A 17,487-nucleotide genomic window follows, 5' to 3' on the forward strand; every position below is an offset into this window, starting at 1 on the left:
TTGTCTACATGCTAGTCAGCGATCCAACGACTAGTGTACCATGTATATGTAAACAGCTCCCAACTAACTCCCCCCCCCCGCCCGCTAGTGTGTGTCTGTGTGTCTGCCTGACCCATCCCGTCTATACCACCTCCCAAGTGCCCCTATCCCGTGTCCCCACCCCGTCCCCCCCAGAAACCTACCCTTATTCCACCATCTACAGCAGCTCGCCTACTGGTTCTCACAGCTACCCTCAGTCAACCAGGGGCCTCCCTATTTCCGCCACCCCCGTGTCCCCGTGCTCAGTATTGACTTCGATCTCTACCACTCTATCCTGCAGTTCCACCTCCTCCGCGATGTCAGTATCTTCCTCCTCGCCTCTCTGTTTGTACTCTTTGTAGAGGTCCCAAAAATTCTTGGGCCTGCTTCTGGGCGGAAGAAGATCGCTATACAGTTCCGTCTGTGTACAGCAGTACTGCAGGTCTCGTAGCCATTTAGCCCTGGTGGGGAGGGGCCCCCTCATCCAGCAGGTCGCCACCACCCGCCTTGCAAGGAGCAACGCCATGTCCACCAGACGACGCAGTCCCGGGGCTAGCGGTTTCGAGTACCCGAGTAGCGCCAAGGCCGGGGCACGAGACAACGGCTCCCCTAACATTTGATCGAGTTCCGCAAAGACCTCCCCCCAAAATACCTGCACTCCTGGGCACAGCCATGCCAAATGGAAGAAATCAGCTGACGGAGTCCAGCAGCGCTCGCACTCGGGTGAGGTGCGAAGGCCATAGCGATGGAGGCGAGCCGGGGTATAATACACTCGTTGTAAATATTTGAAATGCACCAAGCGGTGCCGTCCGTTTAGAGAGATCCTGCGCGTGTTTGTGCAGCAGTAGCGCCACATTCCATCGTCTATGGGGGATTGTAGGTCCGCTTGCCAGGCCTCCCTGGCCTTCGACGGCTGCAGACACTGCTGTGTCACACCCAGCTTGTTAAGCTGTGTAATGAGTTTCGCCGCGGAGGTGGACTTCAGTATGTAGGTCAGTTCCGGGATCTCTACAGGTTCCTCCAAACCCGGCCCCAGCAGTTCACGAAAGGCCGAGCGGAGCCTGTGGTATTGGAATTTCTGTAAGAGGGTGTGTCCCGCCCCGGCGACTGCTAGCTGGTCCCAGGTTTTAAGCACCCCGCCCTCAAACAGGTCTTCCAGTTTGGTTACGCCAAGAGAACTCAGCGCCTTGACCACTCCCTTCTCACCAAGCGGGTCGAGCCACAGGGCCCATTCCACCGGTAACAGTGGGGAGTAAAGCAGTGTGCAGCCCCGTGAGCGCATCAGGCAATTCCAGGCGTGATTGGTCGCTTTCAACGAGACCATCCGACCAATTGTGCGATCCGTGGGCAGGCAGACAGTGGCTGGTAGAGGGAGCGGATCTGCAAACAGCCGTTCCAGTATAAGGTGCGGGGTCCGTGCGTCGCCGTGCACCCATGAGTATAAGTGCGACGCCTGGGCGACTCTGTAATACCGTTCCAGGTCCAGTGCTCCCAGTCCCCCCAGTTCGCAAGGTAGAATCAAAGTCTTCCAGCTAACCTTGGGCTGCTTCCCCCCCAAGCTAATTTCACCAGCACCGAGGTGAGCTGTCGGAAGAAGGTCTTGGATAAAACCACCGGCAAATTCAGGAAGAGGAACAGAAATCGGGGGAGCACCACCATTTTCATAAGTGCAATCCTACCCGAGAGGGAGAGTGGGAGGCGAATCCACTTATCCACGTCCTCCACTAGGTTGTTATAGGCCACCCCATAATTGTCTCGAACGAGCACTTCCGGGTCCGAGTGAAGTTGTATGCCCAAGTAGCGAACTGAGTCGGCGGTCCATTGCAGTGGGTAGTCCATGTCGAATTGTCGCGTCACCGGAGTGAGCGGGAACGCAATCGACTTGTCCCAGTTTACTTTCAGGCCCGAGAGCGAGCCGAAGCGGACCACCTCGCGAAGGACCGCAGGCAAATTAACTTCCGGCTCTCTGACATACAACAGCGTGTCGTCCGCGTAGGTTGATATCCCTATCTTGTATGTGGGGAAGCTAACCCCCTCTAAGCTGTGGTACTCCCGCATGGCACACGCCAGGGGTTCCGCCACCAGTGCGTAAAGCAGCGGCGACAAAGGGCAGCCTTGTCGGGTACCCCTGCTAATGTCTATCGGGTCCGTCACCCTGTCACCCAGGCGGAGCCTAGCGAAGGGTCGATGGTACAGCGCGCCGACCTGCTGAAGGAACTGTTCGCCCAATCCCAACTTGCGCAACACCCGAACCATGAAGGGCCATTCAACCGAGTCGAACGCCTTCTCCATGTCAAGAAATATCGCCAATGCGCTATTCTCCTGCTTAATGTGCTGCATCGTGCCTAACACTGTTCTGATGTTGTAGGTTAAATTCCTGCACGGGACAAAACCGGACTGCTCCGGGGCGACCAACCCGGGCACCAACAGGGCCAGGCGAGTAGCCAGGACCTTTGCGTAGATTTTGGCGTCTACATTAAGTAGACTGAGGGGTCTATACGAGCCGCAGAGATCGGGGGGTTTACCGGGCTTTGGTATGGTGATCAGTAGCGCCTCGCGCATGGTGGTCGGCATTTCACCGTTCTCGCAGATGGCATCAAACAGGGTGATCAAGTGTGGCAACAGCATGTCCTTAAATGCCTTATAAAACCCAACCGTGAGGCCATCCGTGCCCGGCGCACTGCCCGAGGGCATGCTTGCCAGTGCCTCTACTATTTCGTCTTGGTGGAAGGGGGCCATTAAGAATTCCCTGTCCGAGTTCTTGAGGAACGGCATGGCTATATGGTCTAGGTAATCCTTCATCTCACCCTCCGCTCCCCGCGTTTTAGTTCGGTATAGTTCCGCATAGTAGCTCCTGAATGTCTGGAGCACCTGCTCCTCATCGGTCACCGTGTCTCCCTCCGGAGTTCTCAGACCTTCTATGACCAGCGGTCGTCTGGAGTTACGAGCCATACGTGCCAGGAGCGCTCCTGGCCTCTCACCCTCCCCATATTGTCTCGCCGTGGCGTATTTGCCCATGTAAAGGACCTCTCTATCCGCCAGCGCCTGAAACTCAGACAGGAGTCGGGACATCTCTCCATCTCCCGTTTCGCCGCCCAGCCGCAGCTGCTCCGCCTCCAGATCCGCCATCTTCGTTTCCAGGGCAGTTAGGTCCCTGCGTATAGATCGCAGCACACCCGAATGTTTCGACATCGCCACCCCCCTGATGTATACCTTAAATGCCTCCCATACCGTAAAGAAGTCATCCACCGTGCCTATGTTAGTAGTAAAGAACTGCTCTATTGCCTCCGCCAGTTCCCCCCGGAAGGCCTCGTCTAGCAGTGCAAAGGGCGGGAACCGCCATGTGAAGGCCGGGATCCCCTTCCTGGGCGTTGCAAGGTGGAGGAGAATAGGGGCATGATCTGAGAGCGTGCGTGGGAGGACTGTGCACGTGTGAATGTTATTAAGTACCGGGGGAGTAGCCAGCCAGTAGTCTATCCTGGTGTGTACGTCGTGAAACGCAGAATAGTGTGTAAACCCACCCGCCCTCGGATGCTTTTCCCTCCAGACATCCAGCAAGTCAGATTTAATCATCTCAGCCGCCATGTACGTGGCCGAGGCCACTGGCCTCCGGGCAGGGCCCGCAGAGCGGTCCAGTGATGGGTCAAACACAAAGTTGAAGTCCCCGCCCCACAGTACCCAAGGCTGTGCGTGCGTTCTTGCAATAGCTGCCAGTGTCTTATAGAATTCAGGGTGGTCATAGTTAGGACCATAAACGTTCACTATTAGTATGTCCATCCCCTTACCCACACATCTCGCCAGGACATATCTCCCATCTGGATCTGCGTGCACCGGTATGAGTCGCAACTGTGACTTCGGATTGACCCAAATTAACACCCCTCGGGCATGCGTAGTGAAACCCGCCGCCACAGTATTACCTGACAATCCCCTGGATTTGAGCATTCTGCTGGAGAGTGGTAGGTGTGTCTCCTGCAGTAGAGCTATGTCAATGTGATGTCTGCTAAGGTAGCTGAGGACTTTCCTTACTTTGCGGAAGTCGTTCAGACCCCGCACATTCCAGGTTATTAAATTCAGCCCATTCCGAGTGTGTGCGTTCAGAGTTGGTGTTGCATCAGCCATTGCTAAGTGGGTTCAGATCGTGGACCAGAAGATGGGGTAGTGTAGGACACAGTAGGGCACCCCGACCCATAAGCGCCCTCCGGCGCTCGCAGACAAGGACAGCAGAACACTTCAATTCACACACTTCACCGGCAGACCCCGTCAACAACCCCAACCAAACACCCCCCCTCCCCACCCCGAGACCAACTCCCACCCCAAGAACAGCTACCCACCCACAGCCGACCTCCCCCAACCTGGCCAGGCAGACCCCACACTCCCCCCCCATGTTCCCCCTATCGGTGTAGTGTCAAATAGTCCGACACCCACTCCACAGAGAGCAGCACCAACCAAAAGCTCGAGGGCAGAGCGCACCAATGCAGTACTCCCCCGACTGTTCCAAAATAGTGCAAGTACTGCCCCCCTCTCAGCTCCATTCAAGAGTCATTGCTCATGGCATGATGAAAAGTGTCACTCAGCACCCCTCTGTCCGGCTCCCCCGGCTCAGTGTATACTGCCACCAGGCACACACCCCCTTACCAGCATCATAGAGTAACCAGGTTGTCCTTTCCAAAATCGTGGATCAGGCGCCATTGTGAGGCCGGGGTGCCCATATTGTCCGGGTCCGTAATCAGATTCGTGTGTAGAGGGTCGAACCCTCCCGCCGCCGGCGTTCAATCCTGTTCCTCCAGAGATACCTCCTCCTCGTCTTCCCGGCCACTCCGGTTCTCCTTCCTTTCCCGCATCCAGGTCTTAAGGGACTTATGCAGTTCTTTCGGGTCAGTAAAGAAGTACGACTTCCCACCAGTATTAATCCGAAGTTTGGCCGGGTACAACATGGCGTAGTCCAGGCCTAGCGTCCTGAGCTGCTTCTTGTAGGGCGCGAACTGCCGCCGTTCCTCCTGCACCTTGGCTGTGAAGTCCGGGTAGAGGGAGATATTCATGCCCTCATGCTGGAGTTGGCCCTTCTCTCGCGCCACTCTCAGGGCAGTGTCTCGGTCGCGATAGTTGAGCAGTTTCGCGATTATGGGGCGAGGTGGCAAGCCAGGCTGGGGCTGTGGGCCCAGCGAGCGGTGGGCGCGCTCCACAATGAACATGGGGGAAAAGACTTCCTCTCCCAGGAGTGCCTTCAGTAGTTTCTCCACATAAAGTTCCATTTTCCCCGTTTGCGTGGATTCCGCCACTCCCGTGATGCGTAGATTGGATCTGCGGGAACGTGCCTCCAGGTCCTCTGTCTTGTCCCTGATGACTGTCAGGAGTCTGTCGAATTGCTTGCGCTCCTTGTCCCACTCCATCTGGGCTTCCTCGGCCTCAGTGAGCCGACGCTCCGCCATGTCAAGGCGCTCCGCATGTTTGTCCACACGCTCTGCCATACGGTCCATCCTGTACGACAGAGCGTCTATTTTGGTGCCCACCGCCGCAATACTCTCCTGAATGCCTTTCTCCATGGCTGCCAACATGTCCCGAAGCTCCGTCGGAGCCTGGGTCGGAGCCGCTGCCGCACCCTTCGGCGATGAGTCCGGTGCCGGAGCCTCTGCACCCTTCGGGCGGCGCCGTTCAAAGGAGATCTTCCCCTGGTTCGCCTCGGTCTTCCCCATTGTGTTCATGATGCGTGGCAGTGCCCTGCAAAGAAGTGTCCACCACAGTTCACGATACTTCAGTGCCAGCGGTCTGGTATCCGATGCGTAGAAAAATGGCGGCGACAATGGCGGACAACGCCTCTCCGTACGCAATTTTCAGAACGGTCCGGTGCCAGACAGGGACCTGCCCTTTTCAGCTGTCCCAGGTGTTACGTCCCTCCGCAGCCTCAGAGGAGAAGGCACAGCCTCCCGTAGTCTGTGCACGTGAGCCAGGTTACCACGCCAGGTTCAATGTCGCCCCACCACGTGGCGCGGTGCCTCAGTTTAGGTGTTTCGTCGCTCCGCTGCTTCTCCAGTCCCCTCACCCACCAGGGCAGTGCGGGGCAGTAAGGTAGAAGGCCTCACAAATCAGTGTTCGTGTCAATCTTGCCGCGGCTTGCTCGGCGTGCGACAGCCGCCGGAGGTATGGCCGCACGTACAGTGACGTCGCCCGGCCACCTCACCAGGATAGCCCGCTGCTCTCGGCCTAGTCCGCCACAGGCGTGCCACCAGGCACAATGCCCCAGGATGTACAGGAATTCACGCTCTGCAGCCAGCCAAAAGGGTCTTCGGAGTGCCCGGGGTGCCAGCAGATGGTTCCTGGCAAGTTATAGCCAATTCGAGCCCATTAAGGATATTTAAGCAGGATAATTCTGGAGCTTTGCGAGGAGCCGAGGGCTCACGCGTCCGCCATCGACGCCGGCTAGCTCCGCCCCCCCAACAATCCTTCAAGACTTAGCCCGAAGGCTGCTCTCCATAGCTACCACTAGGATAGCTTTCAATAGAGGTTATCTTTGACCTAATTACCATAATGGTTGTTTGGACTGGTACAAGGTGCCCACTTTAATTAGTGGACAGGCCAACTTCTCAGAGAAGGCCTCCAGATCTTTAAGTATCTCTGTGGCAATGTGGGATTCCTCCAGGTTCTGTCTTCCTCTTTATGAAATCACTAGACATGCCCCTAACCAACCAGAGAATTAAGAACCATCAGTACGCTGATGGGGTGCAGCTTTACCGGAAGATTCCAGTAACAGTGAGCCAAACTATCAAGCAATCAGCAGAAATAATTTAAAGCGCAATTGGCAGTCTAAATAAGCCCGAACAGAATCCAAACAATGATCAGTGGAATACCAGCACCAGAAGTCAAATGTGTTTCTGTATCATAGCTATGAGTGTCTGCACAAATTGAAAAGTAGGCAGCATAAAATCAGTGGGAAAGTATTGTATACTATATAATAACCTGCTTCACCTTCACATCTAAATCCAAGCAACAACTTTATATGCTGGTTTCTCTATGTCATAGTGGATTCACAGTCAATATTGACTCTACCAATTCTTGCTTTTTCCGTTGCCCAGTAACATTCTGTAATATTCATACGGCAACATCATGGGGCCTGTATATGTGCTCTTTATGTACTTGGATGCTGGACCAATGAAAAAGGCATAGCTGAAATTTATGGCACTGTGTAAATACGGAAATTAAACAAGGACTGTTCACTGAGGTTCCATACTTAATGGGCTGAGATTGCTTGTTTGCCACTGCCATCTGTCAGGTCAACGCTCATATGTTGTATATTCCCTCCTGCCTGACTTCTTTCTTTCTTTCTTTCTTTCTTTTCTTCCGTCCTTCATTCTTTCCTTTTTTTCTTGCTTTCCTTCTTTCCATGTTACTAAAAGTCACTTTGCAGGGCATCATTGTAGAGTTAACTGGTAATCGGTACTGCTGATGGAAGAAAGACAATAAGTTGGAAACTCACTCAAAAGAGCTTAACAGTTCCTAAAGGCACGGGGTTGTGTTATTTAGCTGAAGCCTGGTCATAGGACAATGGACTTTTAAACAGATTGGTTTACAACTCTGCTCCCACTAATGCTAAGGTGGGAAGTGTCCTTAAAAGAGAAGAATATTTTTTGTCAACACTTCTTATTCTGGAAGCGGCATAACAAAGCCAGAAGGATTAGATTAATCAAACGTTTAGGGGAATGTGATTTAGGAACAAAGTAACCATTTAGATTGTTGGACTTGGCCCTTCTGGCAGGTTCACCCCTAAACTTTTTGCTTTGGTATGTGACTTGGTGTTGGTTGTTTTTGGCTTCTGTGCACTTTCACTGTGTCCCAGTGTAAAGTGTGTGCGCACTTTGAGTGCCTGTGTGAGATTGGTCTGCCCTCCCATAGGAATGCATGGGGGATATGTGTGTCCAAGGTAGTTCCTGATGCGTGGGGAGTGCAAGGTCGAGTTTGGTATGTGCAAACTCATGAGATTGAATGCTGCGGGATGATGTGTGCGGCTTTAATATGTCTAGTGAGGAAGAGCCACTTCTAGAAGTTGGCCTGCCTGTGCAGTAAACTTGAATTGACTGTCTGGCTTGTGATTGGTTGGAGCTGGTTGGTGTGCTTGGCTCCAGAAGTCAGGATGGTCTTCCCCGGTGGTGAATAGAGAGATTGACAGCCAGATGGGTGGGAGGAGTGCATCTGGGACCTGAATAGGGCTGGGCTTTCCCTACACAATGCTGGCTCCGCCCCCTGTGATGCATCTGATGTCCCTAGCCTAGTCAGTGAATGGGGAGAGGGGCTGAGCACAACAGAGTGCTCCAAAACCAGCTGTGAATTGTATTCCCCCACCCTACACCCTGAGACAAAGGATTTCTGGGTATACAAAAAGGGGCTGTTACCCCTGGCAAAATGTTCTCCTGCTGATCCTAACTTGAGGGGGGCCTACTGCTGCTGCTGAGCGCCAGGAGGACCTCCATTGGGGACTGCCTCCCTGCCTGGAGGGCCCTGTGAGCTGGCCCCTGGGCGCAGCCTTTGCCCCCCCTGCCTTCATTTCTTTTTGGACTTTTTCCCTGGATCTGGGGGGCGTGGGTGGCCTGCCAGTGCCTGGGGAGTGCTGGCCTCCCCCTCAAACTAGCGCGTTGTGCCGCTGGTACAGCAATCCCTTTTTCGAGGGATTCCCCGGCGTGGGGATCCCCCCCTTTCTGCTGATTTGTGGCACAGGTGCCACCCCTTTTATTTGCCGTACTTTATACATCGTTGGCAGGTGCCCTCCCTGCATGGAGTGCCGAGCGGGAGCCTACCCCGCGTATTTGCCCCTTTCTTTTGACCTCTGACGGGTGCCTACCCCGCCAGGGCCATTGCGTCCGGTTGTAACGGTAGCCTACCCCGTATCAAGATCACCTCCGCAGCCCGGGCTACACTGGAAGTCAGGCAGCCCCGCCGAGGACGTGGGGGGGCTGCCAGCACCAACAGGAAGCGGACGAGAGCCTACCCCGCGCTCCTGTGCTGAGGAAGAGAGGCAAGAGGACGGGAGCTCACCCCACCTCCTCCCCGACAAGCCCGGAGCCTCGCCGGCTCCCCCACGAAGTCCCGGTCCCAGAGGAGGAACTGGGAGAAGAGGAGCCGCGAGGGACAGAGCAGCTGCCGCGCCACAAGGCGGAAGGTATCCGGAGCCTCGCGGGCTCCCTAACGAAACCCCCGGTCTCCAGAGGCTTGACGAGAAGAGCACTGAGAGACAGCCGCCCGGTGAGTGTTGACGGGCAGGGGAGAGCTCCAGACAGGTTCGGAGTGCCGGAGAGGGGCACAGTCCAACGAGGGCATTTTTTAATTCAGAGCCCACGAGGGCTCCGGGGGCCATTTTTTCATGAGTCCCCATAGCGGGACTCCAACGCCAGCAGTCTTTATCTATTTCCGAGTCCCCAGAGGGAGGACTCCCACGTTTGGGGGCATCATAGTATTTAGATCCCACGAGAGGCTCCGGTGGACATTGTTGTTTAGAGCCTACAAGGCCACGGGGGAATTGGTTCTAGAGTCCACAAGTTCAAAAGAAGGGGGGACCCCACATCAATACAAGGCAGGTAGACGGGGAACAAAATAGAGTATCAAAGCAGAGAAGAACCTGCCTGGAGGATAATAAGGATGGCCTAGGGTAGGTCCAAAAACTTACATATCACTCTGAACCCAAGAGGATATCTCACAGACACATAGTAAAAGAAGGTTTATCAAAAAACACTTTATTATACATTGTTACAATTCATTTTTTTTCTTTCATTTTCATTAGACATTTTATAGTTATAAATATACAATAAGAAATCAGAATAGATTGGTATAAGTTCTAGACAGGGCCCATATTCTCACAGTTAATATAACCAACAAACACACAAACTTTCATAATCATTCATACTTCACTTCACTCAGTTGCCACAGATGTACAAGATGGACAAGGGACAGAAAGTATTTTGTAGGTTCCCGGAATGGAACAAGCGCCGATGCGTGTTTCGGTGTACAGCCACAGTCGGGCTACACCTTCATCAGGGCGGAGGGAAGTTGGGGCGAGGAGAGGGCCACAGATGACGGAGGGGTATCTTCGATAAACAGATAGAAGTATCGGCGAGCGGGGATATCCTGCTCGCCAAGAAGTCTAGTGCACTGGGAGTTTTTTAGTAATCAGCACAAGATGAGACTGCAGGGTATCTGGTAGAGTTTAATTTCCAAATCCAAGGGGTCGGATGGAACTCTTTTAAAGTTAGACTATAGGTACATTTTGTAGTATAAGAACCCTTCCTAGGTTAGGGAAGGAGGTAGCAGGAGGGGAAAGGATGCCCGTTTCTCTCAGAGGTTCCCGGAGAGAAGAATTAGTGCTGAGGGCAGTGCCTCCTGCTAGTTCGGTAGGGTTCCAACTACATTTTAGACGAGTGACGCCATCTCTAGGTTTGTGGCGCTGAGGTCACTTTGAGGAGAAGGAAAGGATGTCCGGCCCCCTGTGAGCGATCGACCCGACTCCCGGAGAAACGCTGCTCTACCAAATAAATAGGAGACGTTGTTCCCACCACTAACTTTCCCCCGGGAGTTCATGAGAGGAGCGGACATCCTTTCCTTCTCCCCAAAGTGACCTCAGCGCCACCAACCTAGAGATGGCGTCACTCGTCTAAGTCTAGTGCACTAGACTTCTTGGCGAGCAGGATATCCCTGCTCGCCGATACTTCTATCTGTTTATCGAAGATACCCCTCCGTCATCTGTGGCCCTCTCCTCGCCCCAACTTCCCTCCGCCCTGATGAAGGTGTAGCCCGACTGCGGCTGTACACCGAAACGCGCGTCGGTGCTTGTTCCATTCCTGGAACCTACAAAAAACCTTTTTGGGACTATATACCTTCTGTCCCTTGTCCATCTTGTACATCTGTGGCAACTGCGTGAAGTGAAGTATGAATGATTATGAATGTTTGTGTGTGTATTGGTTATATTAACTGTGAGAATATGGGCCCTGTCTAGAACTTATACCAATCTATTCTGATTTCTTATTGTATATTTGTAACTATAAAATGTCTAATGAAAATGAAAGAAAAAAAATGAATTGTAACAATGTATAATAAAGTGTTTTTTGATAAACCTTCTTTTACTATGTGTCTGTGAGATATCCTCTTGGGTTCAGAGTGATATGTAAGTTTTTGCACCTACCCTAGGCCATCCTTATTATCCTCCAGGTAGGTTCTTCTCTGCTTTGATACTCTAGAGCCCACAAGGCTCCAACACATGGCCGCATTTTGGTATATAGAGTCTGCGAGGCTCTCGCGTGTTTAGGGCACAGTTGGTCCAGAGCCCACGTGGCTCCCACGTTGTTTTGGGCACTATTGTTTGTTGAGAGCCACAGGAGAGCTAGGAGGCCCGCTGGTGCCAGGCTCAGTCCCCCAGCTGCCCAGCACTTAGTGGGCAGCTGCTTCGTTTAGGCCCTTGCGAATCTCCTATGGCTGCCTGCGCAGCCAGCCCAGACATTCTGGACATTGGGCCTGTGAGCCCCTGAGAGGCCAGGTTGGCCTGGGGTCAGTTCTGTGTACTTTGTGGTGCAAATGTGATTGCTTGCCTAATTTGATTATGCAATGCTTTTTGCCTATCCCTCAAAATGTATTTTTATGTCTAGGAGGTTGTTTTACCTAGTATAGTTATACTAGTGAGTTAATGGTTCCCTGCGTGATATTTGCCTAAGGTGGTTAGGGTTGCGTAGCGTGTTCTTACCTTCTACCAGTGGTTACTGGTTGTGTCCTACAATGAATATTTGGTGCTACAATTATTCTATGTCCTATGTGCTATTCCTACAAAATGCTATTTCTACCAAGTGCTTATTCCTGACAGTGGTCCATGTGGCCCGGCCCTGTGTACATAATCCCCTGTAAATTCTGCCTGTGCCAGTTGGCACAGTGTAAATTGTGTGTTTATTATCTAATGTGTTTGGTATAATACGAAGGCTATTTTTATATATAACCTTGTGTGGAGTTTCTTTTGTGGTGGGCCTTGGGTTTTGTTGCTGGGTGCGCGCGCAAACGCTTTACACCTTGCCTCCGGGATAAGCCTGACTGCTTGCGCCAAGCTACCAAGGGGGTGATCAGGGGTTATCTTGGCGGGTGACTTCCTTGCCCTGACTAGAGTGGTGGTTTCTGCCTGGCTTTGGCGCAAGCCCCAGCCAACCAGAAACCCCATTTCTAACGATCAAGAAACTACACTGTTTTAAACTGCACATTAGGTGATTCTTTCCTGACTGAAAATGTACAAAGACGTACTTGATTTAACTCACCTAAGTCTGTAAATGGTGACCATTCAATTTCAGGACAGAAGAAGAGGAAGAGGCTGTTGGTGCCACATACTGTGAAAAGCTTGACGAATTGTTGAGCCAATCAGACTTTGTGATGCTTGTGGTAACCCTGACGCCTGAGACCCACAAGCTGATTGGAACCAGAGAACTTCAGTTGATGAAGCCTACAGCAACACTTATAAACATCAGTAGAGGTATGCCACTGCACTAAACTTGTTTGTCTTGCAAATGATAGCTTGATTATTTTATAAAACAGTTTTCTTCATTCGTACCTTCTGAACTGAGACTGCTTACAAATCTCAGATCAGTGGGCTATCCAAAATGCTCAGTGGCAAGTGGCCTTCCCATTTTGCCATGCATTAAGCACAGCGAACCATAGAACTATGCTACCCATACTCTTCATTCCTGTAGTCACGTGTGCATGTGGCCTGGACTGGTCAGTGAGCAGAGATAACAGAATGGGAGATTAGGTTTTCCGCAATGTGCAATTTGACTCTGCAGGGATTGGTTCTGTGTCCAGTTTTAGTTTAAGTTACTGGGATCTATACTTATAGATGATGGTGATAGAGCCCGCAGGTCACCCGACTATAATTTTACCATACTCACCTGGGCCCATAAATCAATAACTCAATCATTTTGTCAGGTAATCTTCGCTCTACTACCAGTCTATTTTACCTATTAGGTCCTATACCTTTGACTTGCCAATCCTTGTCACTGGTACCTGTAACCTATTGGATCAGGGTGTTAGCATAATCGGAAAAATAACATTTGCACTCATATAATAACCACAGATTCGGAAAAGTTTTAAACTCTTTATCTAAATTTCTTAAATGGTCATAAACCAAACATTAAACACCACAAGACTCTCAATAATGAAAATAAAAACCAGAATTTAACTATGCAAAAGATGTATTAAACTGATTTCGATCATTTAGCAATAAGGGAAGGTAAGAAAAAGGGAACATGCTATATAATCAAACGATTTGAGCAGTTACTTAATGGGAGGGTAAGAAAAGGGAACACTCTAAGTAATCAAATCAATTTAGCAATTTTCAAACGGAAGGCGAGAAAAGGGAACATGCTAATAAAAAAACTATTTGAGTATTTATTCAAAGAAATGGTAAGAAAAAGGAAAATGCTATTCAAGAATTTTTCTAGAAGATTTTAACCATAGGGTGGGTAAGAAAAGGGAGCATATATATTCAAAACGTTCATGTATAGGGAGGGTAAAGAGAAGGAACAAGATATACAATGACAAACCCACACAGATTTTATATTTACCTAGAATGGTGTGAAGAGCAACCCTGGCCACAGGTCAGTTGAAAGTCAGGAGAACCCCAAAAGTTGCAGTTGCCAGTAGGCCAGAAGGTGCAGATTAGGATCAGGACAGGGGAAAACCAGATTTGGATCAAGACAGGACCCCCAAAGGTTAAGACCGGCACCCGCAGTTCAGTTGCAACGCCTGCGCTACTCCCTCTCTGCAGCTAACAGCCAGAACCCCCGATTGGGTTATCAATTTCACCGACAAAGTGCTTCGCCAGCCCCTCAGCTTCCCGGACCCCGATTGGGTCAGCAAATCTTCTGACAGAGTGCTTCGCAGCTCTCTGTTCTTGGTCACCCATTGAGTGCGTTGGGTCAGTGACAGGTCAGCTATTCTTACAAGTCAGACAAACTAACTAACTAAGCCTACTCTAGTTATACTTTTTCCAGGTCAGTGTACCACCCCCCAATGTTGCAAGTATAAGAATCCCAAATTTTGACTGGACAAAGAATAAGGAGAGGTCATCACACCACACCAAATTTTGACACCTCAGTGTTGAATATTAATTTAACATTCCCGCCCATCAATATTTTTCACATGCCAATTTATTTATATTCCACCTAACAATGGAGAATTTGTCATTAAATACATTGGGCACAGTTTAGCCTCCTCTGGCAGGGTTAAGGGTCAGTTTCCCATCCACATCTTGGTTGTGACTGCCTTTGGCTCCCATTCAATGACAAATGTTTTCAGCTTCTCTCTGGAGCTTGTCATGCGCAGTAGGATTTTCAAGATAGAGTAACAACGTCTCCCAGGCCCAAATTTATTGTTTCATAAAAGAATAGAAAGAACCAGTTTTAGAACACAGAATAAATGAATACACTGTATACCATGTATCTCTACTCTATACCCATTACTTTATTTTTAACTATAGCGTTAGGATTAGGCAGAACTAACAGCTTAGCAAAAGCAGCACTGCAAGCTTCTTACATGTGAGGACACAGAACAGCCATCTTAGTTCTAGTGCGCGAAAGCGACATATTCCCTCCAAAGCAAAGAATACGTCATGTCACATGAGTATGACAGATGCATGTGCAGTAGAATACCCCGCGTAGCAGCAGCCATCTTAGTTGCAAGCGTATTACGGTTAGTTAAACACATAAGCAAGCTTCACTCGGACACCCATTTGTGCTGTGTAATGCAATGTTAATAAGACAAACATGTTGATTAGTGTATTAACGTTATTTCGAGGTTCATGAATACAAGCAAGTGGCTTCACGTGCGAATCCTTGCTCCATCAATCCCCTCTTTGATGATATTTTATATCATCACCAATTAATGAAACAGATGTCAACTTCTCACAATTCACCCAACTCAATTTCTTCAAACTTTCTTATTGGATTTTCTAATTATTTATATGTTAGGTCTTCATTTTCTTATATATTTTCCCATTTATTTCTTCAAGTCCCATTTCATTGCAGTTTCTTTTCTTTCCTCTTTCATTTACTGTATATCTCTTTTTGTGTTTACGATATTTGCAACAAATCATTATTCCAAAAATTAGTAGGGCTATTTCCAGACTCTGCCCTCTTTTGCCAATAATGTATCAAGAGCACGTCGATTTTGTAAAACCATTGATCTGATCGCAACCAATTCGGTATTGACCATTAAGAAACCTCCAGCAGTGTCAGTTGATAACCGATCCACTACTGTTGACAATTTGCAGATTCTGTGTGTATCCAGAGCCACTCCTACTGTAGGTATCAATGCACTAAATATATCACCTACTATCTCACCAAAACTAGCTCTTTTGCTACGTATTAGTCCATTAGTTTCTTCATTGTTTCCAGTGATTTTATCTACATGATATATCTTTGGGAAAACTATTCCAAAATAACAGCTTCCATACCAGTGATCTGGCAATTTGTAATATGCCTTTTTTCCACATATAAAATAAATTCCAGGAAACACAGGTTCAGTTCCATCTTTGAAACCCCAACCCCCAATTACCTTATAATTGTGTTCACATTCACTGGAACCAATGAATATATTGTTATAATAACTAGTTCTTTCTCTGTGGAGACAGAGTTTCCCCTTCTTTTAGAAATCCAGCAACATAGCAGCATGGGTCTTGCCATTTAAGGTATACCCTATATTTTCAGCCCATCTAGGAATTTTCTGATTCTTATTGTTTGCCTTTCTTTGGAAATTCTCTCTCCTTTTCTCAACCATATTTAAAAAAATATATTTTTCTTGTAATAAGCATGTTAAATTATTCTTGTGTGCTTCAGCTATATCTATTGTACCTATAGTTAGAAAATATTCACTCATATAATGTGTTACATCACTTTTAGTATGTATAGGATTCAGGTTACTACATATAGGGAGTTCAGAAAATATCACATCTGAATTAGAATAGTAATACTGCAAGGGTCCTTTCTTATAAAGCAAGCTAGCTAAAACACTACATGAAATTCCATATGTTAGTGGCAAATGGTGGTAGGTCACACCTTCGGCAGCCAAAGTAGGTAATTTCATACAAACATAACAATCGTATATTTCCATTGCTTCTACATAATGTACTAATAGGTTTGCAAATACATTTAAATGAGTTCTGTTTTTGATTCCAGTATAATGTAGTCCTTCCTCATCTGATGCTTCTACCTTCTGTTGTTTAATGATACGTGCTTTTTCTTGTGTATCTACTTTTCTAGGTGTATTCTTTGTTTGCAGCTCATCTGTATCTACTGTTTGTTGCTTATTAGTTTCATTCTTCATATCTCGTCTCATTATGTAAGGAATAGCTATTGTCAGTCCTATCCATACTATAAGTACTATTGCTATACTACATGCACATACTCTACAGCATGTTTTTAAACAATTTTATTTTGGTCTTCCATTAACAGTACTATCAGCCATTTCTGACTAGGGAGATTTAACCCCTCTTTGTAAATTTTACACAGTCTTTTTACCCTGTGAAGTTTTCAAGTTTGTCTCACTTCTTCGTCAGTCTGATCGGCAATCAATTCATCATCACTTTCATCGCTTATTTCCAGGTTTTCAAAATCTTCCAACACAATATAGGTCCATTCAGGGCCTTTGTATTTATTATTCAGTCTTTTCAATCATGGACTTCTTCTTCTTGGTTGTATTACAGGTTGATCAGCTTGACTTGTTATTTCATTCACGTGTTCTGGTTCCTCATTTATTGTCTTTAAACGTAGTTTCAGTCTTTTGATAAACCTAGGCCACTTGTCTCCTTTTCTGAATCTTTTAGCTGGCACTGTGCTTTGTCCTTCTTCCAATGCTCTCTTATTTTCATTTAGTTGTGGCACATCTATTTCAATGCTGTCTTCTGTATCCCTCTCTACCACTGTGCCTTCTACGAGGCCGGGTCACCCCTCCTGCTGCCAAACGCTTTCCTGTCTGCCTGCCTGCCTGCCTGAGCGACCCTGCCGCTGCTGAGCCGCCCGTCATCGCCGATTCCTGACGCTGCCTCCCTGCGGCCCGCCCACCTCCAGCCCATTGGCCGCCCCGCTCCCGCCTCCCAGCTGACCCGCCCTCCCGGCAACAGATTTATGACGCCCCCAGAGCGATCGCGCAGCGGACGCGCGCAGCGGGAGCGCCGAATGAGCGCCGAAGGTGCGCCAAAGGTAGGCCCGTCTGCGCCCGTCCGCGCCTGGACCGCGCCCAGCGCCAGGACCCGTGGCCCCCGCAGACCCCAGCCCACCCGCCGGACGTACGACACCGCCAACCTCAACGCACTCAACGCCGGCCGAGTCCCGGGCTGCTACCGAGCCACCCCGAGACGTACCCACGGACCCTTCTGCTGCAACTCCTGCAAGTTCACCTGCCTCCGGACCTGCACTACACCTACACCAACCAACAACCAAGACGAGCAACAGCAGCAGCCACCTG

General features: G+C 49.5%; 1 protein-coding gene across 1 annotated transcript in view; it reads left to right on the forward strand.

Annotated features, from left to right (window-relative positions):
• The window catches only part of LOC147722718 (uncharacterized), a 263,591-nt gene that overhangs the window by 142,932 nt on the left and 103,172 nt on the right, over window positions 1-17,487 (forward strand). The window contains exon 3 of the mRNA XM_086965192.1: window positions 12,324-12,502. Coding sequence (XP_086821318.1) covers window positions 12,324-12,502 — 179 coding nt within the window. The remainder of the gene's footprint in view (window positions 1-12,323; window positions 12,503-17,487) is intronic.

The sequence above is a fragment of the Lissotriton vulgaris genome, chromosome 4_1 (genome assembly GCF_964263255.1).
Source record: "Lissotriton vulgaris chromosome 4_1, aLisVul1.2, whole genome shotgun sequence".
NCBI lineage: Eukaryota > Metazoa > Chordata > Amphibia > Caudata > Salamandridae > Lissotriton > Lissotriton vulgaris.